The sequence below is a fragment of the Cololabis saira genome, chromosome 5, assembly GCF_033807715.1.
Source record: "Cololabis saira isolate AMF1-May2022 chromosome 5, fColSai1.1, whole genome shotgun sequence".
Taxonomy (NCBI): domain Eukaryota; kingdom Metazoa; phylum Chordata; class Actinopteri; order Beloniformes; family Belonidae; genus Cololabis; species Cololabis saira.
Window position 1 is genome coordinate 42,711,905 of NC_084591.1, and position 26,748 is coordinate 42,738,652.

Genomic DNA, 26,748 nt, shown 5'->3' on the forward strand with positions numbered 1-26,748 from the left:
AGTAATTATTTAACAAAAATGCGGGATCAATGTCTTTAAACTAAACACAGACTTAATTTAGCCAATATGAATGGGCTGAACTAAATACAGATGCAGCCGTGTAATTTTTGAATTACTCCAGGTGTAGAAAAAAATTCACCCAGTGTGAATACTATAAAAGCTAAATAACTTTTATTTTGAAACGACTGGATATATGGACTTTTATTTTGAAATGAAAGGGAAAGTAGAGAGTGGAAACACATTTTCTGTGTATTTCTGTGTAAAAAGAGAGAGGAGAGTGGGAGATGAGAGCCTGATGTGTGGTAGGTTACAGCAGCCATTTGAGCATTTTGTCGAGAAATACGAATAAACTTCTTTGAAATATACAACTGAACTTCCTGTCAGGTGAGCCTGAAAAACCCTGTCTGTATTGCTGCTGACCACAAAGAACACTGGATATGTTTAATTTCCATTGGTATTAAAGCAGTGTTCCCTTAAAACACAGAGGAAACAGGTTCCCCTCGTACTGTTCTCAGGTTTCTTAGCTGAACATCTGCTGTGCCTCAGAATAGAAACTGACAGCTGTTTATCTGCCAGATGAACACACTCTTAAGGCTGAATTATGCTTCTGCGTCAAAATGGCGCCGTGCCTACGGCGTGTGGTTTGAATCGACGCAGACGACACGCCGTCACCTGCGGCGTCACTGACGTGCACCTCCTGAAAATTGTAACTACGCGTCGAGGAGACGCACACCACACGCAGACGGAGAGGGCTGTGATTGGTTCGTTTGAAAGCGAAGCATTTCCGGTTTCAGGTTTGAAGCAGTAGTGAACTTCCAGGGCTCTTTTCTTCGTTTATATGTGATTTTTTTTGTTTTGGTTTTTTGCACAATAGTTGTCCTTATTTTTTTGATTTACTGTGACCGGAAAAAGTCGGATAAACCATTCAGAAAAAGATTGCTAACTAGTGGCCGCGGGGGGTACTGCACCGCGACTAAATGAAGAGACGGAGAAGTCTGAAGGGTTCAGCACGGCGTCACGGCTGTGCGGCGTGTGCTCTGCGTTGGTGTGACGCAGAAGCATATTTCAGCCTTTAGTCCACCTCGTCAATGTAATAAAAATGTACAATTTATTATAAACAATGTTTAATCTTAATCAACAGTGCAAATTCATTTACAAATGGAAAACAGTCAAGTCAGTTATGAGTCTTTCCTAGAGTGAATCTCCCATCAAGTCCAGGTCTCGGTACGACTGTGCAATGCTTTGTGAAATTAGAAATAAACAAAAAAAAAAGCTACCATTAAAACTCTACAGACCTCAGTAAGCAAGTTAAATGTTGTAGTTAATAACACTAAAATTGCAATGACACTACTACACGGTACAAGTACGGCTCATTTTGAAGGGGTGCCACGAGATAAATGATAGCTTGGTTTTGGTTTGAACAAACCACAATATTGTTTGAACAGACAAGAACAAAGTGGAGATGTTTGTCATACATGTAGGCGTAAAAGTGGTGATTTTGGTTTGTTTTGCAGCTACTGAACTGGAACTTGTTCTGACTAAGTTTAACATATCTAGAATATTAAAACTGATAAGGAGTTAAACATGACACCATGTGTCCAAAAGGTTCACATTCACAGTTAGGCCTATTGTATCACCTACAGTACCATTGTATCTTATTTCAAATATCTTCAAATTGACTTGTCCTATAATAGAAGATGTAAGTGCACAAATTTGAATATCTATTATTGAAGACTTTTTTTAACAACTGCCTGCATATACAATATATGGGGTTGGAGCCCACGTTGACAAAGAAAACCCTTTTTTTATATATGCAATTTCATCATGCAGCAGATGGATGTTTTCTTATCTGAGAGTGAGGAGAGATAGTTTTTTTTAGACTTTTAACATTTCAGGCAAGTTCAGCATAGCTGAAAATATGATTTAACCATTAGTTTTTTTATTACATCAAATAAATGTCAATTAGTCACATTATGCTGTAGCTGGAGTGTGTTACAAATAAGCCCACTCAATGCCCCCCACCCTGGGCAACTCCAGAGTGGAACAAAGCCCAGTCCCTGTCCATGCTGTGAGCTGAGGTGACCCCAACCTCATGCACAACCTCAGGCCCCTTCCCTCTAAAAGAGGTGACAAATTTAATGTCCCAAGAACTGGTTCTGACACCTTCAGTCACCACTCAAAACACGCTGCATCCAACCCATATGGCTCCGCCTGCAGGTGATGAGCCCACATGAGGCTGCTCACTGTGCCCTATGATTATTAAATGATTAATACCTATTTGGAAGAAAAGATGATCTGAAACATTTTGGTTTTACCTTTTCACACAAAAACACAAGGCATTGAAAACATCTGTTTGTTTTCATCTTTCAGTCAGAGGGCTGAAAAATCTGTCAGTTGGAGTAAGTATAACATTTATGATACCAAACTGATTAAGAGATCAAGAGCACTGATAACCATTATGCTCATGACGCTCCTTCATCTTCCTTTAGTCTTATCTTTGTCTCTCTCTTTAGCAGATGTGGATGAGCAGAAGAGGAAATGAAGCAAGAAATAGAGGTGAAAAAGTCAGTGCACAGCTGGGTTTATATCTGCCTGGTGTGTCACAAATATGACACAGAAAATGTTAAAAGTGGCAACATTGTGAAGAATAGGAAATTCATGGTGATGTTTGTTTCAGAGATACTTGGAGCAGCAGATTGACAGCATTCATTGCTAGATCAAGTCATTCAAAGACAGAAACAACTGTAGATAAAGATACTGAGAGACAACCTTGTTGTTTAAAATTTAGAAACACACTACTGAATAATCTTAGTAACCATTCTTTCTTTCTGTGTGGAGTTTGCATGTTCTCTCCGTACTTGCGTGGGTTCCCTCCGGGTACTGCGGCTTCCTCCCACAGTCCAAAAATACGCGTAGTAGGTTAACTGATGATTCTAAATTGCCCGTAGGTGTGAGCGTGAGTATGACTGGTTGTCTGTATATGTGGCCCTGTGATGGACTGGTGACCTGTCCAGGGTTTACCCCTGCCTCTCGCCTGAAAATAGCTGGGATAGGCTCCAGCAGACCCCTGTGAACCCTGCAAAGGATAAAGCGGGTATAGATAATGGATGGATGTCAAAGAAAATATGGATTGTTTCACTCGTGAAAATGACAAGCCCCACACAGAGTTTTGCAAATCTACTGTACATTTGTTACTTGGCAATGAAGAAGACCTGTCCATCCTCACAAGAGAATGTGCCATGGGAGCGACAGCCTTGCCAAGACTATCAAACGATTCAAATTGTTCATTGTGACCTATGGAAGAACTTTCCTAGCAACCTCATGATTAATGGCAATGAATTGCACAAATCATTTTTCTAATGCCCTGATTACCTTAAGATATATATTTTTTTCTAATTGCAATAATAGAGGAGCAGACAGCTGTTCTTGTTTTGAACAAATACTTGTTGTATTATTACATCTGGGTAGGACACCTCCCGGGGAGGATTTCCGGGACTATGTCTCTCAGCTGGCCTGGGAACTCCTTGGGATCCCCCCAATGAGGTGGACGAAGTGGCAGTGGAGTCCCTGCAATCTGACCTCGGATAAACGGGTTAGGGCAAGCAATTTTTATTAAACATGTTCTTGATACGTTTGGTTAAAAAACAAACTTTGCTTTTTTATTATTTAATTTTAAATCTTTGACATCTCTGACAGGGATTTTTTTAACCAAACTCGAGTCCTCTACCAGAGGTTCGGGGGTTTGAGGGTTCTGAGCAGTATTTTTATTTTTCCTGGGACTGCGCTTTTCTACACCAAGACCTCCGATGTTGTTCCTGGGATGTGCTGGAGCTGCTCTCCCAATGGAGGCCACGACTCCAAGCTATCAGCACCACTGCTGGCTTCACCTTCCAGATCTTCTCTATCTCCTTCAATTTGTGGTACTCCTCCGGTTTCCTGTCTTCCTTCTTCTTGATATTGCTGCCTCTTGGGGTTGCCGTGTCAGTCCCCACTGCTTTCTTCTGGAGTTTTGTCAACATGATTCAGCTCAATCGAAGGGATTTTTAAGCAGTGGGAATACCAGCACAGCAGCTTTACATCTTACTACTTGTCCTATGTCTTATATGATCAATCAAAACAAAATGTGCTTTGCTTGCTCATGTCAGCACAGCAGATATTTCTGGCCCACAACCTAAGATATGAATGTGTCAGGTTCATGTTGCCTTTCCAGTGATGAAAACAACATGTGCAGAGCACTTTTCGTGACACCAAAGCAGTCGAGCAGGTTTCTCTCTCCCTTTTTTTTTTTTTTGAGCCTCCAGTTTTTTCCCAGCAAATCGACACCACAGGCAAGACCTAACCTGCTGCCTGCCTAAAGGTTTCCTCACATAAGTACTGGCAAAGTCCTCTTTAAGTCTCAATAATCAATAGTGATCTCACAGGAGATTCAGTGAGACAGAATTACTGGTATGAGATGACAAATCGATATGGGCTAGATGATGAATTGGTGCAATAATATCATTGATTGCTTTCCAGGAGGCTTTAATATTTCTTCTGCCTGACTAAAGATCATGAAAACTGAATATCATCAAATTTGGAGGAACGGTTGCCAGATATCAGTTATTATTTAATACTTGAAAATGAAGAGAAACTGGTAATACGTTTTGAAAACAGTTGTGGATGATTCACTGTTGATCACCAATAATTACAACTCTCCTGGTGAAGCAGTCTGATAGTTGTGGAAAAGAAGTCTTTGTGCTGATACTTCTGTATCTTTTTCTAGACTATGTACAGTAGGCTATGTGTGAACAAAGCATGTGAAGGACTGTAATAATGTTGAGTACTATATGCACACTCAATGCTCAGTGCGCATGTCTTGCCGACTCAGTAGTGCGGCATCGATTCATTTTTTAATCGAGTTGTCATGGGTGTAAAATCAAACTATTGACACCAAAACCATTTTTTTAAACACTTTTGCAGCCAGCCTCTAGCGGTAAATCGAGGAACTGCAACGAATCATAGTTCCGGATGAGCCTCAACCCAGAAGTTAGATGGTTGGCACTTGGTGGTAGCCTATGTTGATGTTGTTGGGCAACGGTACTACGGTGGTGCTTTTAAAACCAACGGGCACTCTTAGAGAGATGTGAGGACGTCTCTCAGATGTTCTGCACTGTCCTTCTGCACACAACCTGGAATGTGATCTGAATCAGCAGCCTCCAGAGGGTTGATGTTACAAAATAAAATTCACGCTGAGCGCAGTAACTTGGAGTCCCTGCTTGGTTGGGGCTAAGACGGTCTTTGTGTTATGTTACGATAATCACTGCTCTATGATGTCAAACCGCTATCCATATTGTTCATATGACTCTATGGGAAAGAAAATTAGAAATAAAACACAAACAATTTGGACTGTTTCTTTCAAGAGATTTCTGGTGTTTTGTAGACAGACATGGTTGCTAGGAGATTTCTGAAACAATGACTTAAGCTCCATGAACAAAAACATCATTATCATGTCTGCAGAATTATACAAATCTGTACCATCCATCAACTAAGTCACTAGACCACAGCTTGTTGGTCATGCCGTGTCTGCACTTGTCCAGGTTTTCAGCTCTATTCTCCAGTAATGTTTACCGGAACAAAAACAAAAGAGGCATTCACTCTCAGGAGGACAGCATTAAACTCTCAGCTGCTCTTTCATAAGTCCACACGCTGTCATCAACTGGATGACTGAACTGAATGACACAATAATAACAAGGTTAGTTGTCAGTGTGAAAGCCCGCCAGGCTCTGTAGTGCAAGAAAAGACTGTTTGGAAGACGTTTGTGGGATGAAGTCACTGTTGTGCGATAACAAGTCAGGACAGTGGAGGGCACTGAGTCATGCTGACACAAAAACAAAGAAGCCGCTTCCCAGAAAAAAATAATGTCATATGCCGAGTTATGAATAGGCACTGTAGGGGATTCACACGCACAGAGCAGATTGAATCAAACTTCCACGCTTTTTATGTGACAGCATGACTGCACAGCACAGCTGCTGTGACTAAATGGAAACTTTTCTTTTTTTGATATTATGACTGGAAGATTAGATCTGTCATATCAATCAATCAATCAATCAATCAATCAATCAATCAATCAATCAATCAATCAATCAATCAATCAATCAATCAATCAATCAATCAATCAACCAATCAATCAATCAATCAATCAATCATCAAACTTTATTTGTGTACAACCTTTCATACAACTTGTGCAACACAAAGTGCCTTACCTAATCAAAAGATGCAATTAAAAAAAAAAAAAAAACGTCCCAGCTTTGACCACGAAAACATATTGTTGCAATTACACAGATAAACATATGCATATAGACCCATGGCACTAATATTAAAAACTGAGCAAAAATGGAGGAACATCTTCAGTCTTTTGAGAAAACACTGAAGAAAGACAACTTGTTTTTTTACAGACGGTACCGGGTCCAGAAGCTGGATGCTCCAGTTCATGTGTGGAAAAAAGTTACTCAAGTGCTGTCAGGGTATTTTCTTTCAACTGTTTCTCAAACAAGAAGCCCTAAAGCCAATATGCCTATTGGCGTATGCGTAAGTATGTTTTGTCAACAAAGTATTTGATTTATAACAACTTAAAAATACATGCAACAAATGATGGCGCCCCAAACATAAGCAACACCCGCAACGAAACGCAACAGAACGCAAGATCCATCTTCTCCACCCCAACGTAGTGGGTATCATAGGAAAGTACAAAAGCTACGCTTTCAGATGATAGGCTACAAACCGAAAGCCAAAATTCACATTTCGCAGCCAGCACATCAGATCAGATCACATCAGTTCATCACAAATCCCAAAACTATTCCCACCAAAAGCAGTATATTTTATTTTCTTACCGTTTCGTTGTCATGTTCAGTCTATCCACACCATTCTTTGACCAGAATTCACGATTTAATCATTCATAGTAGTGAAACTGCTTCATCCGCCATCATTACATATCCTGCCGGTCTTGGTTGACGAAAGCCCCTTTCACATAGAGGGTGCACAGCGGCGGCCGCCGGCGGCTTTCCCATTCATTGTGTACGTGCTGCCGCACAAGGGCGCAAGGCTCTGCCGCCGGGTTTACGCGGCAGCAAAGGGCGCAACAGGGCGCAGGCTGCCGCTGCTTTTTCTTTAGTTTATCACAATTTGCTCAGACATGTGAATATTTAAAATTTTTCAGACACTGGAAATGTATGCTGGGAGGTCTTAGCTATTGAGACCAAGATTATGCACATTGTCCTTATAATTGTGGAGATATTGTTGATTTATATACATTTACTAAATGAATAAGATCACAATAAAACTCTAAATATTGTTAAATCATAAATTAAAACTCATAAAAACGAAGTTAAAAGTGAAATTAAAAAGATAAGTCTTAAAGCAGCACAATGTAACTTTCAGCTTTTGTTGAGTTTGGCGGCTCCTTTGGACAAAAGCGGTAGTGCTTTACCAGTAGTGTGGAAGGGTTCCTACCATGCTCCTCAAAGTTACATAGTGTCAGTGAAGGTGATACAGACCCCTCAGACCATGACAGAGGTTCATTAAACCTGTTGGAAGTTGATGTACCATCACAATGATGATGATGAAATATTAGCTTAAGGTGGAAAAGTTACATTGTGCTGCTTTAAATTACCTTTTAAAATACCGGTAGTTCAGACTTTGAGCTGTTCTCGGGTCCTCTGGTAAACTGTTCAACAATCGTGGGCCGTAACATGAGCAGTTTCAGTACTTTAACTTTATATAACTATACCGACAGAAAGAAGGCCAGCTAATGATGACAAATTAAATTAGAATTTTTGTTTTGTTTTCCACAAGGTGACTGATTGTTGCATAAAATTAATCAAGCCACAAATTATATTTAACCTCATATGACCTGGCATATGTGGACTTCACTTGTGTTTTGTTGTCCGTGGCATAACGTTTTATTTCTTAAAAATCAACACAGCCTGTTTCTGCAGTTAAATAAGCTGAACTATAGTCAGATTTCTCTGGTTAAGAAACAAAGATTTTTTCAGTAAGTTTATATATATATATATATATATATATATATATATATATATATATATATATATATATATATATATATATATATATATATATATATATATATATATATATATATATATAAATGCTTCTACATTGTAACACTGAACAACCAACAGTTTTCTCTTTGTATCTTTGAAGGCAATTTTAGTGCTGCTGATTTGTTTATATGACTTTCCACACACTGGACTGGTGTAAGTTTCTATATCTGAAAATTAAGCAAAATAACATGACTTCAATGATATCTATGTCAGAACTGTAATCAAATGACATTCCATCATGTGTTTGCATGTGCTACTTCTCAGCATACCCCTCGTTGTAGCACATGTAGCGACATTTCTTTGATTTCTGAAGAATTTTCCTAATTCCTCTCAGGCTGCACATACAAATGAGTTAAATGTTTTATCAGTGAATGCATGAGGAAGTGCTTCATATATTCAAACAGAAAAGGAAGGCTAGAGAAAAACCCATGCAAAATAGATAATTTCTTCTCTCCATTTTCGTAGCAGTGGCCATGTATTCCAGTAAAGCCCCTTGAGGTGGTAATAAGCATGTTGGGTTCAAGTTTGGATCACTGATCCCTCCAGTCTGGGAATCAAGGTGGTTCCAAAATCATGCAGAGAGAAGATACTTTTGTCCAGGCCAAAGAAAACATGTTTTGCATTTAACACTTTATTTGTATTTAAGATGACCTGAAAATTACAGCAAAGGCAAAGAGGTCCTGAAAAATGAGAAGTGGGATATTATTCAGTGTCTTTAAGAGGCACGGCTAAAGGACAGAAATATTACTGCAGTGATTTATGCCCTTAAGTGAAAACACGATTCCTACAAATGAACAGCTGTAACAATCCTATTTCTCTTGTCATAACATTTTTGACTGACAGATGAGCTAATGTGCCTCTCATTCATCCATCCTTCACTTTTTTAGCCAATCAAAAGAGTACAAAGACAGAATCAAAGTGAGATCGAAGTGCATGTTGTTCTTATTTGGAAAAAATGATTGATTTCATATGTAAAGTATCATATGAGTTTCGTTACAGAGATGGAGGGGAGTTTCGGCTTCCTGATTGTACAACATTATGCAGTTTTCACTGAAGTAATACAGGCTGTTCACAAACGTATGGCCCCTGGAAGCAGGAAAGTTCCAGTCTGTTTACCTGCCCTCCATCTTGTTGATGGAGACAACCTGTGGAGGGAGAGGGAGACCAGTGCCCCCATCACTCATCAGGTACCTTCCCTCTGCATTCCCCAGAAACATTCCTCAGTCTCTTATCTTCTGCATGGTAAACACTGGGCCAAGCCTCGTATGTGTGAAGGGATTTAATGGTCAGAGGTCATTGCCCCTTTTGGGGTAGATATAACTACCAGATGACATCTCCACTGCTGGATGAGCCAATCCAGCATGTTTGTCTCCCACACAGAGCAGATTAAAACCAGACCGGGTCTGCTGCATGTCTTGCCTTGACATGCTCTGATGAACTACACTTGATCTGGCAATAAGTTCTGGCTTTGTGTCTGTGTTCGCTATCACTAGTGCGCAAATTAATAGGCAAATATAGTACTGTAAAAATATTTTTTTAATCCAGTCATAACCTCCTTTTCCTTCAGCTAGGGCGGGGGTCGGCAACTAGATTCACTAGATTCAACTAGGCTCTAGAGCCGCATTCAGCTCTTTAGCGCCGCCCTGGTGGCTCCCTGGAGCTTTTTCAAAAATCTTTGACCTTTTGTTTCCTTTTTTTCTTCTTCTTTTTTCTCTTGTTTTCTCTTTTTTTTCCTTTTTTCCTCTTTTTTTCTTCCTTTTTCCTTTCCTTTTTAATCTCGACATTTCTACATTTTTCTCGAAATTTCTACATTTTTATCGAAATTTCGACTTTTTTCCCGACATTTCGACTTTTTTCTCGAAATTGTACTTCAACATTAATCTCGACATTTCGCCTTTTTTTCAACATTTCGACTTTTTTCTTGAAATTTCCCCTTTTTTCCTCGTCATTTCAACTTTTTTCTCGAAATTGTACTTCAACATTAATCTCGATATTTCAACTTTTTTCTCAACATTTCGACTTTTTTCTCGACATTTCGCCTTTCGCCATTTGCCTTCATTCTACGGCTTATACAAGACTTTTCATTTTTTGCGGCTCCAGACATTTTTGTTTTTGGTCCAATATGCCTCTTTCAACATTTTGGGTTGCAGACCCCTGAGCTAGACCATTTATTAACTCACACATCCATCCATCCTCTACACTCTCTTATTCTTTTAGGGTTACGCAGGCCTGCTCCAGCCCATCGCAGATTTCTTTGGGCTAAAAGCAGGGCTACATCCTGGACAGGTCACCTGTCCATCACAGGTGATTCACACTGTCCCTCACTCCTAAAGGGAAGTTAGAATAATCAATGATCCTAATGCCCATGGTTTTGGACTGCTGGAGGAACCCTGAGAACCTGGAGAAACCCCACACAACAATGGAAGGAACGTGCAAACTCCACAAAAACAGACTCCTGCTGGGATTCAAAACAGGAATGTCCTTGCACTGAAGCAGCAGTGCTAACTACCAAGCCACTGTGCTGCCCTAAATAGATAAATAACCATGGAATTTGATATGGTTGATAGAGGATATAAGCACTGTTTTCTTTTGAAGCACAAGTCCCACATAACTCTTGGTGTGATGTCATCGTTGCTGTCTGCTCCTCAAGACGGAGAGCATGTGCTGAGTGGTCTGAGTCAGAACAAGCAGAGCCTCCTCCAGCTGTTATCTGCAGCCCGGCGGCAGCCCTGCACTGACTCACAGCTCTACCATGAGCTCACTGATACCAAGACCTCATGACTAATGGGAACGAGAAATATGGACCTGTAAAGGCTTGTCAATCAACCTTTTTTGGAATTCGGAGAAATAATTGAGAGCAAGCCCTCATTTACAATGATGGCGATTGTACAACAACCATATAAAAAGAATAATACAATAATAATAAAAGAGAAAAATTAAAAACAATTACAAACAGTAAAATGGTCAGCAATCAAGAATTTGAATTGAACAAGCTGCACAAACGTTTCCAACTTCAATGCATGTTGCAAAATGTTCCAACTGTGAGCAGTAGCTAAATGCAGTTTTTCCAAATTCAGCCCGTGGACATGACACTTCCAGCATAAGAAAATCAGAGGAGCGGGTTGAGTATCTACCATTATGCCACCTCAGTAAGGAGCTAAGGTAATGAGGAAGCTTCCAATTAGGGCTTTATAAACAAAGAGAAACCAATGCCTATCACGTCTGACAGAAAGGGGAGTCCACCCAAGTTTTTCATATAAGATGCAGTGATGAGTAGAATAACTGTCAGCAGTGATGAATCTTAGAGCTGAGTGATAAACAGCATCAAGTGATTTTAGGGTGGAAGCAGATGCATGTTGATAAATAACATCACCATAATCCAGAACTGACCCGCTTTCTGCAGGACATAGGAAAATTAAAATGCAATTAAAAAACAAGCATGGTAATATGTAAATGCTTTACAGTAATATAATCTCTGATAAATCCATGCTTTTTACATTTGTGAAAAACCTTTAGGGAAAACATCTCTCAAGTCCACATGTATTCACAATTGTACACAAGCCCGTCTTTCATTTGTAAGTTTAGTAAGAATGGGTATTGTTTGAGACTTTGATACTGCTTATTACACTCTATAATTTAAAGAAACAAACACTGGCCAGCCACTTTATCAGACATACCAGGTATGAAGTGGTTGGTGAGTGTAAAAAGACATGCAAACATCTGAAAGGTTTCACCATGTGTGAAGCATTTTAACCAGGGTGAAATTTATGATCACTGCTTTTTCTTGCATAAACTTTTTAATCGTCTAATTCAACTTTAGTCACCTTTTTCTATCAGTTCACTGCTTCTTAACCAGGTTAAATGTACTGGCTTCAGCTGTGTTGTTCCTTACGCTCTGCGCTTGTAAGTTTATATGAACTGTCACCATTAGGATGTTGCCATGACAACATAGTCTTGTGACATTCAGCTGGTCATCTCCTGTTGTAGTTCAGTCAGTATTTCTCACAAAAGCAGGACATTTTTGTGGTACCAAGTAAAAACACAGCTGTAACGACCTTGAAACGGCACCGGCTAACGGTTTCATCCACTTGCTACTTTTCCTGTTCAGATACAATGGCTTAATTGTTTTACTTTACTTTTCACAAAATCTGTTTTCTGAATTTAAAACTTTGTTTTAAAGCTAAACTTGAGGACCAAGACTAATTTTTATTGTATTTTTTCTTAAAAAATACTGTGTAGAACAGTGTAAAAAGATATTGGGGGATGGAGGGGATGTGTGGCGCAGCTTCAAGGATGAGACGAATGCTTTTCAGCTGTGAATGTGCAGAGGAGGAAGTGAGATGATGCAGTCTTAAACTGAGTTCCCACTGATTCGGATGATGACCTGAGGCTCGGAAACATTGCAAGCTGTTAACATCTGCACACACTGGCACTGATCTGTTTTCAATTAAAGTCTGTTATGATATCAATCTTATGTTCTTTTTCATTATTATTATTACATGTAGTGTAACTAATTAGTAACAGAATATCAGACATATTACTATAATTATGGAAGGAAGTAACTCCTTACAGAATCATTTTGAAGTGATTTGTATGAAGATGTATCCAATTAGAAATATAATCATCACACTGATTTAGTACGAGAGAACGACGACAAGAAAGAGTTTCTGGGATGACCAAAACAATCAATAACACAGGGTGCTAAAGCGATGTCACGAAGAGTATCCCAAAACACCACACTCATGATACCGTCTTTGTGGATATTGAACAGATCCCTTAATTGACCACTGATAGTGCCTCGAACTTTATAGGGGTCCTGTATCTAATTATAAAGATCTGCTTGCATCATTGTGATCAGTGGCAGAGTTTCTGGGGTTATACTAAATCTACTATGAGGGTGACAATGTTCTCGCTTCACTTTAACAAGCTACATCTGTTGGTCTTTTAAGGAGCAAGAACACATAGCAGTTTTATGAGATGCAACATAAAATAATATGACAAATGTACCAAATTACTTTTGGCACAGAATAATATGTAACTAGTCAACTACTAATGACAAATAGGGCTGTTCGATTTTGCCCAAAAATAAAATCTCGATTTTTTTCTCTCAAAATCCGATTTTCGATTACGATTACGATTATTTTGTGAATTGACAAAAGGCAAAGAAATGATTTCAAATATGCAGTTTTTTTATTGAACATTTGCCCCATTGGGCTTTAAGTGCAAACTTTGCTCTTATTAAACCAAAAATGAATTAATAAAGTGCAAAACTCTGTAAAATAAGTTGAAAAAAAGTTTTAAAAAATATAATAAAATATAAAGTTTTATCTCTGAAAAATAAAAAATCAGCAAATCAGCACTTGCAAACATACAGTAAGTTATATTTCCAATTGAATAAAACAAGACATTTTCTAGGTATTGAGAGGTATTCATTAATCATTAATATGTGTGCAGACAAGGTAAAAAAAAAAGTGAAAAATCGATTTTACGAGTTTCACGTTTTAACATCGTTCTAATTACATAATCGCGATTACGATTTAAAATCGATTAATCGAACAGCCCTAATGACAAACACAGAATATTTCAATATTCTTCTTTATATATATATATCTTCTTTATATATATATATACATATATATATATATATATATATATATATATATATATATATATATATATATATATATATATATATATATATATATAAATATAAATATATTTACTTTTAATTTTTTGAGCAACTCGCACAACAAATACATTTGTTCTCAACTTTAAGGATGCCAAAAATGTAAAAGTGTAAATGTAAAAGACTTCTTATTGTGTCTAAAAGTCAAGACAACATGCTCTTTTTAAAGTTCAACATAGGCAGCGGAATCACTTGCTTTCATGTGGATGAAATACCAGCGAAGAGTCGCACAAACAGAGACTGAAAAAATAATCCAGAGACGGGATGTTCTGTGCCCGCAAGCACCCGGCAAACAAAAGACGGACTGAGAGGACATGTCACCTCTGACACCGGTCAGTGACACCATTTCCCTTTCCCCGCAGCAAAACAGACGCTCCAGGCTTCCAACTCTCCTCCACCTTCCCAGGTGCTTTGCTCTCTAGGATAAGAAGGTGAACGGCTATTTCCTGCACTGATTTAACTTAATGCTGTGTTTTAAATGGAAAAGCTTTCAACAGTGAATTGCTTCTTTGTTGTTATGAATGAATGTCAAAGGAGCTGATTGGATTCAAAATCCCTAAATCCCCCCAAAACCACGTGTGACCCAAAACACTTCCACTAATCCACTGCTCCCATTAAGACAAACATGTTTATCTTTGAAACAGACTGCCAAAATATAAACATAATAATCTTTTTATGCAGGTATGAAATGAGGAAAGTCTCAAATTTACTCACTTTGAGCAAGTGTGTGTTTCAGTGTGTGTGTGTGTGTGTGTGTGTGTGTGTGTATGTGTGTACATGGTGTTTAAATATTAACCAGTGGTTCTTTTTCAATGTGAAACAGAGAGAACAAACAGAAACCAGCAGGTGAAATCAGAAAAGATCAATCACTTACCTCATCAGGTTTTGTAAACCCTTCTTGCTGGAGTTTCTTCTCAACAGAGCTTTCGACATGTTTGCTTCTATTGTTCTTCTTGTATTTGTTCTTATTTTCTCCCTCGAGTAGAAATAAAGCAGATAACAATGGCCACTTGGATGAGGTTGTTTTTTTCCCTCTCCCAAGTCAACACTTGAGGCAACTTTGTGTCCTGGAGCTGTACAGAAGTTCCCGAGCCCTGGATAAGTGAGTGTCTGTTAGAGAGTCTCCTCGTGGACACCGTTATACTGTAATCACAGTTCTGTCCCTCGCAGCTCTGCTCGCTCGGGAATGTGAGCAAAGCACAGAGCACTACCTCCTCTCTCTCTCAGAGGCTGGGCTTTTAGTCACAGCACTCCCCCCTCCTCACACACACACACACACACACACACACACACACACACACACACACACACACACACACACACACACACACACACACACACACCTCGCCCCCTCCGTCTGTCCTACATGTGGTTTTCATTGTAAAGCACAGAGCAGCGGGGCCTGAAATTTCTCTCCTTTTTCTTTCTTTGTGGCGTTCCAGGTCATGTGGTCTTCCCTTGGGGGGTATGAAAGATGATACCCAAAAGAAAAAGAAAATAAAGAAGACAATCCACTACTAACTCATTTTGAGCCCCCCCCAACATTGCAGTCTCCATTTGCCTAAGTGCAGAAGGAGATAGGACACACAAGTCAAGAAGTCTTCAAGTATTGCAAATATTAGTACCACAGTGTGAAAACACTGCTATAATTAAAGTGCAACAGAATGTATGCAAATAACACTGACACTGGAACCAAGACGAGTTTATGTAATTTGTAGCATTCAACAGACTAAAAAGCGTTTCAGCAAATCTTCTCATAACAAATAACATCTACTGTACATACACAGAGAAAACACACAGTGTAAGTAATAATACACGTATGTTCTTTTCATTTACAGCACATCAAATACTCCATGTTATTAAAGCTGCAACCTGCCTAAGAGCAGTGTCGGGTGTTTCCACAAAGGTAAGAAACAATCGCTTATCAACATTTGCATAAGATAGATAGATAGATCTTTATTGTCATTATCACCAGGTACAACAAAATAAAACATTTTGTTTCTACGGAGAAAAAGTTTGACAGGAGGTGAATTGGGATTTGTCAGGTGGTTGGACTGGTTCGAGGTGGTAATGTGCATTTTTAGTGTGTGCTAATAGTAAACGACAATTTCTTAAACAAGAGGAAATAAGCTGACACACCCCTTTGGTCTATACACAAATCAGAGATATTTGACATACACTTGTCTTTTTTGATCATATGCAAGCTTGCACTTAATATTTCATTCAGCACCCGGTTTTGCACATGCAAAATAATGTGTTGAACGCTGCTCCCTGTCGGACCTATTCTTTCGGAACCAGCATGAGTTGGAAATGGCTTCAAATTCCCTCACATGGCATTTTTTGTTGTTGGATTGCCATTACACACATTTTGATGTACAACACACCTGGGTGCACGTTACGGTTCGGGCCATATTAACTGCTGAAGGAACGGCATAAATTGCGCCTAAATTACACGATTCATTAAAAATGTCCGACTTCCTGTTTGGTTTCGGCCATGGCGCCAAGAGACTTTTCTTTAAGTTGCGACATGATACAGGTGTGTACCGATTTTTGTGCATGTACGTCAAACCGTATTGTGGGGCTTGAGGCACAACGTTTTCTAGGGGGCGCTGTTGAGCCATTTTGCCACGCCCATTAATGCAAACCATTAAATATCAAATTCTTCGCCAGGCCTGGCTTGGTGCAAAATTTGGTGACTTTTGGGGCACGTTTAGGGGGAAAAAAGGCCCTCATTTCGTCGGAAGAAAAACGAGAAAAATTCCTACAGATACAATAGGGCCTTCGCACTGTCAGTGCTCGGGCCCTAATAATAATAATATTGCTATAGCATTTATGTATTTACAAATATAAAGGAATTTTAGCATAATAGTTTTTAATAGTAACAGTATATTTTAACGAAAGCCTCAAACCTAACAACAAAATACAGAAATTATTAGCATTTTCGCAAATTTTCACAACTTTCAAAGTATTTATTAGAATCCCATAAAATTTCAGCCATATTAGCAAATAAACAAATATATTCAGCACTTCAAGTATTTCTCTGTAAATATAAAGTATAAAAGAAGTATAGTTTTGGAACATACGTTCAAATGTCAGGCAACTGTGAATGTCACCCACGATAATACTTCAGTTTACTTTGGCTGTTAAAAGGAAGACGGCCCACGAGGACCTCAGCTGTTTAGTAACACTTGAAGACAAAAGCAGTCTGCCAAAACTGCAGTTGCAGTCTGGTCGGCCATGAAGGCACTACAGCAATTCCAATCACCTGTTCAACATGATAAACTCCTTGGTTAAATTAACCCACACGTCCACTCACTCACAACTGAAGTTTGTTGCAACCTTCATGACTAAAAATGGTATTTAATAAACATGGTATTTGAGCTGAATCAAGGAGAATGTGACATTTTGGAGTGTTGTGTTTACAGACCAAAGAAAATGATGTTTTTGCATGACATTAACCCTGAGAGGTGTTTTATTTCATTTAGAATGCTTTTGATCACATCGAAAGGAGATTGGATGAAAAAAGGCATATCTTAATACTGACAGCTTGAATTAAAAGCCTTTTTGATAAGCAGTCACATGTCAGGAAATCGTCTTTCTTTATTCTTCGAAGTCCACAAAGTAACCCCATATCTTTGCCCTTCCTTCCTAAAATCCCCACACCCACATATTACCACATAACACACCATTCTTATTACAGCAACCCACTTTCCCAAGACTTGCTTGGTGACAGTCCAGACAAAAGGGGATCCTGGGATTGATGGCGTGAAAACAGAGCTGCCGTTCTCAAACACAACCCTAACACTTACTTCAGTGTTCCAAAACAAGCAATGCAGCTAAACAGCATTCACTCATCTGTACTCACTCAGAGGTGGAAGAACAGAAGATGAAAAGTATGGTGCAAAGAGCAAGACCCAGCACACATGGTGAGACATGAAGACGACTGTAGCCCTAATTTACGCGGGCCGTCCAACACTTGGAGGGTTGGTGGTTGACCTTCCCAGTTCACCTCTTGAAGAGTTATTTGACCTTTGCTTGAGAGACTTTGTGATGTATATATGTGCCTACTGTGTTTTCATTTATTTTAAGCTTGTTAAAGTGGTTTTACCCAGAAGGATTCCCCTGACAAAATTGGCAATATTATTAATACCCATTGCTCAAATTTAAATTAAATGCAAGTAAAAACATTAATCAGCTGCCAGTAAAGCCAATAGTTAGTGTAAACTAGGGCTAGTACTCATAGCTGCAGCTGCAGGACAAGACTAGAGCAGCCCGACTTAAAGATAGCTTTGAAAAACAACAATTCAAGAGAAGATAAAAAAACAAAACAACAAAACAAAGAAACTTCATCCTAGATATGCTGCTATAGACCTACACTACGCCTATACAGTAGATCCTTTCCTGGCATTCCTTTCCTACTGCCAGCTTCATCAGTGCAACCACAATTACCTGTGTTCCCTCAACAGATATATACCCACTCCTTCCACTCAGTCGTTGCCTGATTGTCTTTGTTCCATGCAAAGCTTTCTAGCAGTTTTTTCTGGATTGTCTTGTTGGTGTTGACCCTGCCTGTTCCTGATTAATCTGCCTGTTCGTCGCTTGTCTGGTTCTTGGTTGCTCGGATTTCCTGCCTGAAGGTTTCTGCATCTAAGAAGGACTGATTTTTGGCCTGTTCAGGTTGTGGATTACCACGTTCAGCTTTGACTAATAAATTGAACTGATCCACCGGCCTCAATCTGTGCTATTCTTGGGCTCAACCTCATGACCATCACATTCTCTGACCATTCCAGTGTCTGCTGTTAACATTATATAGTCTCCTCTTTAGTACACCAACTAACCATGTATCAGTGGGGTGAGTGAGTCTTTTGGTGGAGACTGATGTTGGGAGGAGGTAGATCTGCCTATTGTGACCGATGGTGAATGAGTTGACGGAGGGCAAGCAGGCAGTAGTCAGCTGGGCCTCCCCTCATTGTTTTAACTGCATTAGTCACACCTCACTGTGTTGCCAGAGGGTGCGGGGGGGCTGCTGGGCTGTCCCAGGCCTCCAGGGGGAGATGGGGGGGGTGAGAGAATGATTGTCCATGTCTTTGTCAGTAAGTGTATGTTAGTGTATCTGTGTGAATGGATGTCTGTTGTCTAGCCTGGGTTTGGGCCTCTTTGCTGTTGGGCTTATCGGGGTGGCTCCTTTTTGAGGGGGTTCTCGCGCTCTGTGCCCATCTCCGCTTCGGCTGTGGGGTTCCCGCTTTCATCGAGGAGGGTGCCGGCCCGCTGGCGTCGGCTGTCGGGGTGGCCCCTTCTCTCTAGGCGGGCTGGCCTTTCGCCAGGTGGGGGTTGTGGCCCTGGAGGGCATGGACCTCTTGGCCCTGCGATCGGCCTATACCAGGTGGCTGATGCCTGGCTGGGTCCTGGTCCGTCGCCGTGGGTTTCCTGGCTGCCTCCTCCCGTGGACATGGGGGCTCCACCCGGGGCTTCCCTCTGTCGCCACTGGGAGGGAGCAGGGCTTGCTGGTGGGGGCTTACCTCCTGTCCCTCTTCTGGTCCTCTGTGGGGCTGCTGGTGGGCTGGGTTCAGGTTTCTTCCTTGTCGGCATCTGGTGTCTCTGGTGGCGTGGTTGTGCCCTCCTTCCTCCACTATTGTTGCAGTTCAGGTAAAGCCCTGTTTTGACCTTGCACACACACATTTACACAGACATAGACATAGACACTCACCTACATGCTCACCCCACAGTTTTGGGGACAGATGATCGCAGTAGCCAAGTCCTGATGTAGTTGAGAGACCTCTCAACTGGACTACTGCAACGCCCTATACACCGGCATCGACCAATCTCAACTCCAACACCTGCAGTTAGTTCAAAACTCAGCCGCTTGACTCCTTACTTGCACAAAGAAGCGAGAACACATCACCCCGGTCCTTACATCACTCCACTGGCTCCCCATCCGCTACCGTATTGATTTCAAACTTCTCCTGACCGGTTACAAATCCCTCCACGGCCTGGCCCCCACATACCTGTCTGATATTCTCCACCACCACATCCCATCTGGAGAACTCCAGTCAGCCGACCAACTGTTGTTGGAAGTGCCCAAGACCAGCTTAAAACCAGGGGGGACAGAGCCTTGGCTGTGGAGCCCCCAGACTCTGGAACTCCCTCCCCCTACACATCCGGGCGGCCCAGTCTTTACATATTTTTAAGTCTCAGTTAAAGACCCACCTTTTTTCCCTTGCTTTTAATTAGTGTCTTTTTATATTGTCTTATTCAGATTTTGTCTCTTAGCCCTTTTCTTGTCCCTTTTTTATGTCTTCGCCTTTTAAGCACTTTCTGTGAAGCACTTTGGTTGAGGCTCAGCCGTTTGTTTATGTGCTATACAAATCAAATTTGACTCGACTTGACTTGACCTGGAATGGTTGCTGTTTGTGTCTCTGCCTGTTCCTGTTTGTTTGTTTTTTCTCTTGCAGATTCCAAAGGCTTGTGTGCCCGTTGTGTGTTTTCTTGTGTTTCTCTCATTTCAGACTTACTGCAGATGCCCCCCCTCCCCCTATCCCCCTCTAAAATATGTAGAAAAAAAAATTACAGCAATGATGAGAAAACTGGCTTATAGGCTTCTGGCCTGTTGTTGCTGGTTCCTCTGAGTATTAAAAAAAAAAAAAAGTAGTCAGAGGTGGGCAGCTTCCTCAAATGGGCTGTGGCTGGTGCAGGGAGAGGATCCAACCAGGGAGTGAGAGGAGATCCAAAAGGTCGCAATTAAGAAAACCAAAGAACAAGACTTTCAGAGATCAGCACACTGTAGGACAGAGAAAAAAAACAATGATTTCTTCAAAACAGCTGCTGAGAGCAACGAGATACACAACTCGGCCCAATTACCACCGAGATGGTATAACAATCTGGTGAGGACTGGTTCTGATGAAGACCATGGGTCTCATGTACAAAGAGTGTCTGCATTTCATCGTGAATCCTTGTGCAGAAATCATGCCAACGCAAAAAGAAATTGAATGTGAAATTGAACGCGGATGTGGGAGCACTCCTCCCTGTCTCCTCCCTCAAGTAGATCAATTTGAATATGAGGATGAGGATAAATATTCATGAAAACCCGCTCATCCGACCAAGGTACTTGCAAAAACAAGTGAAAAATGAAAGAAAAAACGTTGACCGTGAGCTCAGTACGCTCCTGTCAGAAGATGAGACCTGAAAGAAAGAAAACGCGCAGTAGTTGTGTTGACTCCATTGCATTATGGGTATCGTTGTTCCTTGCTTTGTATTACATTCCCTGAAGAGGTGTGGGTTTGTACAGGTTTGTACATTTTTATGTTCAGCATTAGTGCATCATTACACCCCTTTTTCTTTTGTTTGTATTTTAAGAATCAACACCATAACTTAAGTTTGTGGGGCGAAAAACAGTACTCTTAGTTTCGTTTTGCTGTCACGTGTATTATATACTAACAGATTTAACTCAATATACATGTGATTTGAGTCTTACAACACGCAGAGGACGTGTCAACGATCATCTCTCTCATAAGTAAAACTATGTGAACAGCATGAATCTATATTTAATCCTCGAAGCATCACATGACTTTGGGCCTCTCTGGCCTCTCCGTGTTAAGAAAGATGTTTTTTGACCAGTGATCTGTGTTTTTCTTAGTCATGAGTTTCACCGAAGATAAAACTGTCATAATGTTTGATGGATAACATACATAGGACAGGGTTTCTTTCAGAGACGCTGAAGTCGGGGATATGGTCCTGCAACCACTTCTCAGTGAAAACACAGAAAATTACATTGTTGAAACTCAAGATTTATCCTCTCTAGCGTGTCAAGCTCATTCATCTTATTTGCGAGACACCTGACATTACTGATGATCACATTTGAAAGCACTAGTTTAAATGTCCTATTTCTCTCCACAATAGGCAGACATTCAAAGAAATGCTCCTGGACTTCATGGTTTGAGTCAATGTACCTCATTGACATCAGTGGACTTGACCTCCTCCTGATGTGTTCCCTGATTGCTAGAATGCTTTCCAGGAGCTCATTTTGCACCGTTTTTGATGCGCCCTTAAAAGCAGTGGCAGTTTTTAGGTGCTCATCAAACACCTCATCCAGTAATGCCACCAAGTCGACGTGTTTATCAATTTGTAACTTAGCCTTTCATCCGGAGACATTTTAACCATTCCTTGAATGGTATTTAAGGAATTGGATTTCCAATGGCATAACACTTCCTACATCCAGTGATGAGTGCCGTTTTGGGAGTTGAAACTGCTTCCATGTTGTAGAACTCAGAGTAGACAAAGCATTGGTCCTGTCCTGTGAGAAAGAAAGTACAGGGTTGTCTTGGGTGATTTGAGCTGTTGTCTGAGTGATAAAGGCCTGAACTGGGGAAGGGCCCATTCTGACACTAGGCATGCAAAGTCTTGATAGAGGCATCGCCAACGACTTTGTCCAATTTACTTTGTATTGTAATATATCCGAAAAAGAGTAATCAGGTGTAAAAGCACCTCCCTATCTCCAGCCCTTACACCAGTTATGTTATTGTCATTCCTTATAGAAATTGCCAATGGTTCAACAGCCAAAGCAAAAATCAATATATATAAAGTATATAGGGACAGCCCTGCCTTATCACTCTATGAAGCCCAAATACCAGAGATCTATCCTTTGTTAGAACTGATGGTTTTAGGACTGTGATATAGTAGTTTTACCCATCTGATAAAAGATGAATCAAGGCCAAACTTCTCTAGAGTCTGAAAAAGGTATACCCCACTCCACCCTGTTGCATGCCTTCTCACAATCAAGGGAGAGAGCTATAGGGGTGTCTGTTCCATGTCCAGCATACCATATAAGATGGAGAGGGTTGCGAAAATGATCGGAGTAAGTCCTATTCTTAATAAAACCCACTTGATCAGGGTGAACATGTTTTGGTATAAACAACTTCCTGCCTTGATGCCTAATTTTTAGAGAACTAGGCATTCGTATCAGCGATACGGGGTGATAACTACCGCAATTTTGCAGGTCCCTACCTTTTTTGTATATGAGGATATTCAGCACTGTGTGAATACTAACTAGAAGTGCGCCCCCTTTCCCTTGCATCCGTGAAAACTTTGGTGCCAATAAGTCTCAAAAAGCCTTATAAAGCTCACCTGTAAGACCCAGAGAGTTCCCATTCTGCATGTCCCCCATACCCCTTTGACCTCTTTAGTGTAATGTCTGCACCCAGTTCCTTGTCAGTCAAAGTCAGACAACTTACACCAGATAAAACAGAAGTATATTCTGATTGTTTGGGTTGTATGATTTGAGACAGTCTTGATAAAAAAGCACTAAATATAGCACTGACATCCATCTCATCTGTTTTCAAATAGCCACGGTTTTCTAGGATTGCTGGTATGATTGCTTGAGTATCCTGTACCTTTACTCTCTGTGCCAAAAATCTGCCTACTCTTTCTGTATATTGTACTTTTTTTCTAAAAAGAAAGTATTCTACTTTTTTATTAAGTATGCTCGACTCTCAATTAGTTTAGCTCCAAAAGAATTGACGTGTATATCTTTCGTTTCCACGTCAAACTCATGCAAGGGTCTGACAGATCTCCTGTTTAGATATGAATAATGCATCCTCTCAGCGCTGCCTTAAATGCATTCCACTCCACAGCTGGGTTTGATGTTAAACCCTCGTCATGCAACCAATAGTCCAATATCTAATTTTTTAATAAAATTCGAAAGAGTGGTCATCCTGAAATAGTTATACATTGAATCTTCACCTGCTTGGTCTAGGTTTTGATAAGCAGAGAACAATCTCCACCTGTGCATAATTCAATATTACAATATTTCCTATTAGTGAATCTTTCGTGTTAGAGACAACAGCCCATGAAATAATAAAACAATCAATCTTTGAATAAGAAGCATGAGGATGAGATGGAACTACCATTTCCACCAAACTCATCCATCTTTTTTTTGAATATCACAAATGCAACAATACACGTTTCACAGAGACATGGCTGCAGGAACATATTCCCAGCTCGTAATACCTGTCTACTGGCTTTCAGACTATATACATGTAGCCAAACGGAGAAAGCAAATGGCAAAACTAAGAGTAGTGGAATATCAGTGCCTGTGAAATGTAACTGTGAAAGAGCAGCAATATAGCCCAGATATTGAACTCTTAACTGTAAGTTGTTTTTCCATATTATCTACTGGCAGAGTTCATCAATTTTATTTTAGTAACAGTGGACATCCCACCATCAGCTGGTTGCTGAACTGGTTTTGGTGGTCAACATGACTGCTTCATGTCTCTCTTCACCTCTGGTATGAATTGATGGGGTTACATCCAACTTGACCACACAACCATCACACACTCATTAACATACACTACACTACACTACATGCACCACATCCATCACAATCTTCTGTTTTTCTGTCTTGCTCTACTTCACTGTCTGTGATTTTAGTCATCTTTGACAGAATCCATCTCAGGTCCCAATAAAGGTTGTTTGATAAGGAAGGCTGCTGAAGGACATATTCAAGTTTGCTCTCACATACTGTATGAAGAAAACTGACGTCTGCTGCAACATCATATTGCATTTCGCGAATAGTTGTTTAAAAAAAGAAGGGGCACGGTGGCGCAGCTGGTAGTGCAGCCGTCTCACGGCTAGAAGACGGGACTTCAGCGCCCACACCCTGGGTGGGGTGGATGGTGCCCGTGCACTGCAAAAACTCAAAATCTTAACTAGAATATTTGTCTTATTTCTAGTTAAAATGTCTCATTTTTAGTTAAAAAAAAATCTCATTACACTTAAAACAAGACTCATCACTGGAAAAAAACAACAATTTTCACCTGTTTCAAGTAGATTTTCACTTGAAATAAGTAGAAAAATCTGCCAGTGGAACAAGATTTTTTGGTTGTAATGAGAAGATAAATCTTGTCCCACTGGCAGATTTTTCTACTTATTTCAAGTGGAAATTTACTTGAAACAGGTGAAAATTGTCAAATAACAAGTTATTTTTCTGGTAATGACTCTCGTTTTAAGTGTAATGAGATTTTTTGACTAAAAATGAGACATTTTAACTAGAAATAAGACAAATATTCCTGGTAAGATTTTGAGTTTTTGCAGTGTGAAGACATTTGTGAGGATCTGTGGACATTTGAACCACATGTCTCTCTGTTTGGTACACTTCTAACGTTGCCACAGTTTGCCAACTCCCCTACTAGAGAAATTGAAGCATTGTGGCGGACACAATTACGGCCCTCGCACCCATCAGGACTGTAGGGAAGGGGGCGTGGTCACGGGGCGTTTTATGGTTGCTTAGCAACGCGTGTTCTGTGTCAGTTCTCAGCTGTCAGTTTCTGTTGTCAGTTGTGATTCCGTTGCCTGGAATAAAGTCCTGGGGCCGGATTCACAAAACATTCTTAAGAAAAAAAATCTTCTTAAGTGTCATTTTTTTCTTAAGTTCAGTCTTAAGAAGAAAAAAGAGAAGAAGTCATATTCTCCAAGAAAGTATTTTCTCAACTTTCTTCTTAAGTATCTTCTTAAGAAAAAACTTAAGAAGAAATGGTATTCTTGAAATAAAAGACAATTCTCCATAGAGCTGCAGGTCAGTTCATTGGATCAGTTTCTCCCCGGGAAGACAGCGCGGTTTGACCCGCCGAACACGCCTCTCCCCCCGAATAAGAAATTCGTAAGAAATGACAGTTCTTAAGATGGTTCTTAAGAAAATATTGAGGAATTGCACTTAAGAACTTTCTTATGAACTTCTTTATTTTAGATCTTAAGACATTTCTTAAGATTTTCTTAAGAAGATATTGGTGAATCCGGCCCCTGTTTACCAACCTCAGGAGTCGAGCTTCATCCTGCCACAGCTTTATATTTTTTGTGTGCAAACTTCAGGGCAGTTTACAGCTTAATCTGCTATCAGCAAGACGTGTCAAGGTCTCTCTATCCTCCACTGATACAGCCATTGTTCATAGGAACCTCAACTAAAGAATTTGGAGGAGGTGGCCACAGGAAACTGAGGGAGTTATGCAGGTGTTTTGCTACAAACTGTGAATCACATGGAGATGAGATTGATACCTTTACTAAATGTATTACTGAATATATAAACTTTTGTGTGGAAATCACCCCAACCAGGACAGTAATATACTTAACCAATACTCACAAGTAACCTGAAAAATTAGAATTACCTTCAGGAAGGAGAAAAGGGATTCATTGAGGATGGTACAAAAACAGCTCATAGCTGCACTAAAGGAACTTTTGCTATTTCTAGCTCGTTGGGTCCCCCTATAGGTGGTGGTGTAAAGTCACTTTTACCTCACCATAAAATATTTACTTGTGTTTTCTTTTTTACTAGCCCATTCTTATTGTTTCTTCTGCAATTACTCTCATTTGAGTCACATCTTCCAAGATTCATCTGTGAGTTAGTTTCATTGTTGTTAATGTGCAACATCAGCTACAGAGTCGTTTTACCAGGACAGACACAATTAAATTACTTTGGCTTTTTTTGTTTTTTTGCAACTATTCCTTCAAATGAAAATAAATGTATATTTTAATAAAACAAAAGTTTTTTTGCGCTGCTTTTAAATCAAGATTAGGTGTGTGGTCAGGCACTAAACTGTTCACTGGCTTCAAGCATAAGTGGGATTGGTAAAATAGAAGTTGAAGATGCCGTCATACATCTGCATAGACTACAGCCTGAGACCAGAGTTTCTGCCTTGATAGTCTTAAGACTTGGATACACCCGGCATAGATTCCCCATTAGTTTCACATTAGCTGTAGTGCTTGATAATTACATTTTTGAATCTGTGTAATTACACGGAGCTGCTGTGATTTGCCAGTTTTGTCTCATCCTATCTCGTCTAAAGTAAGGCAAGGCAAGGCAAGTTTTTTTTACTATAGCACAATTCAAAGTGTTTTACAAAGACATTGAAACATAAATAAAAAGCATGATTTAACATTTAAATAAAACATGGACATAAAAGGACATACAAATCTGAT

General features: G+C 40.0%; 1 protein-coding gene across 2 annotated transcripts in view; it reads right to left on the reverse strand.

The window, feature by feature from the left end:
• lsp1a (lymphocyte specific protein 1 a) overlaps window positions 1–14,972 on the reverse strand; it is a 55,106-nt gene extending 40,134 nt beyond the window's left edge. For both annotated transcript variants that reach the window (XM_061722199.1, XM_061722198.1), the window contains exon 1: window positions 14,660–14,972. In XM_061722199.1, the coding sequence (XP_061578183.1) occupies window positions 14,660–14,718 (59 nt within the window). In that variant the 5' untranslated portion in view covers window positions 14,719–14,972. The remainder of the gene's footprint in view (window positions 1–14,659) is intronic.
• Between the last annotated feature and the right edge of the window lie 11,776 nt (window positions 14,973–26,748).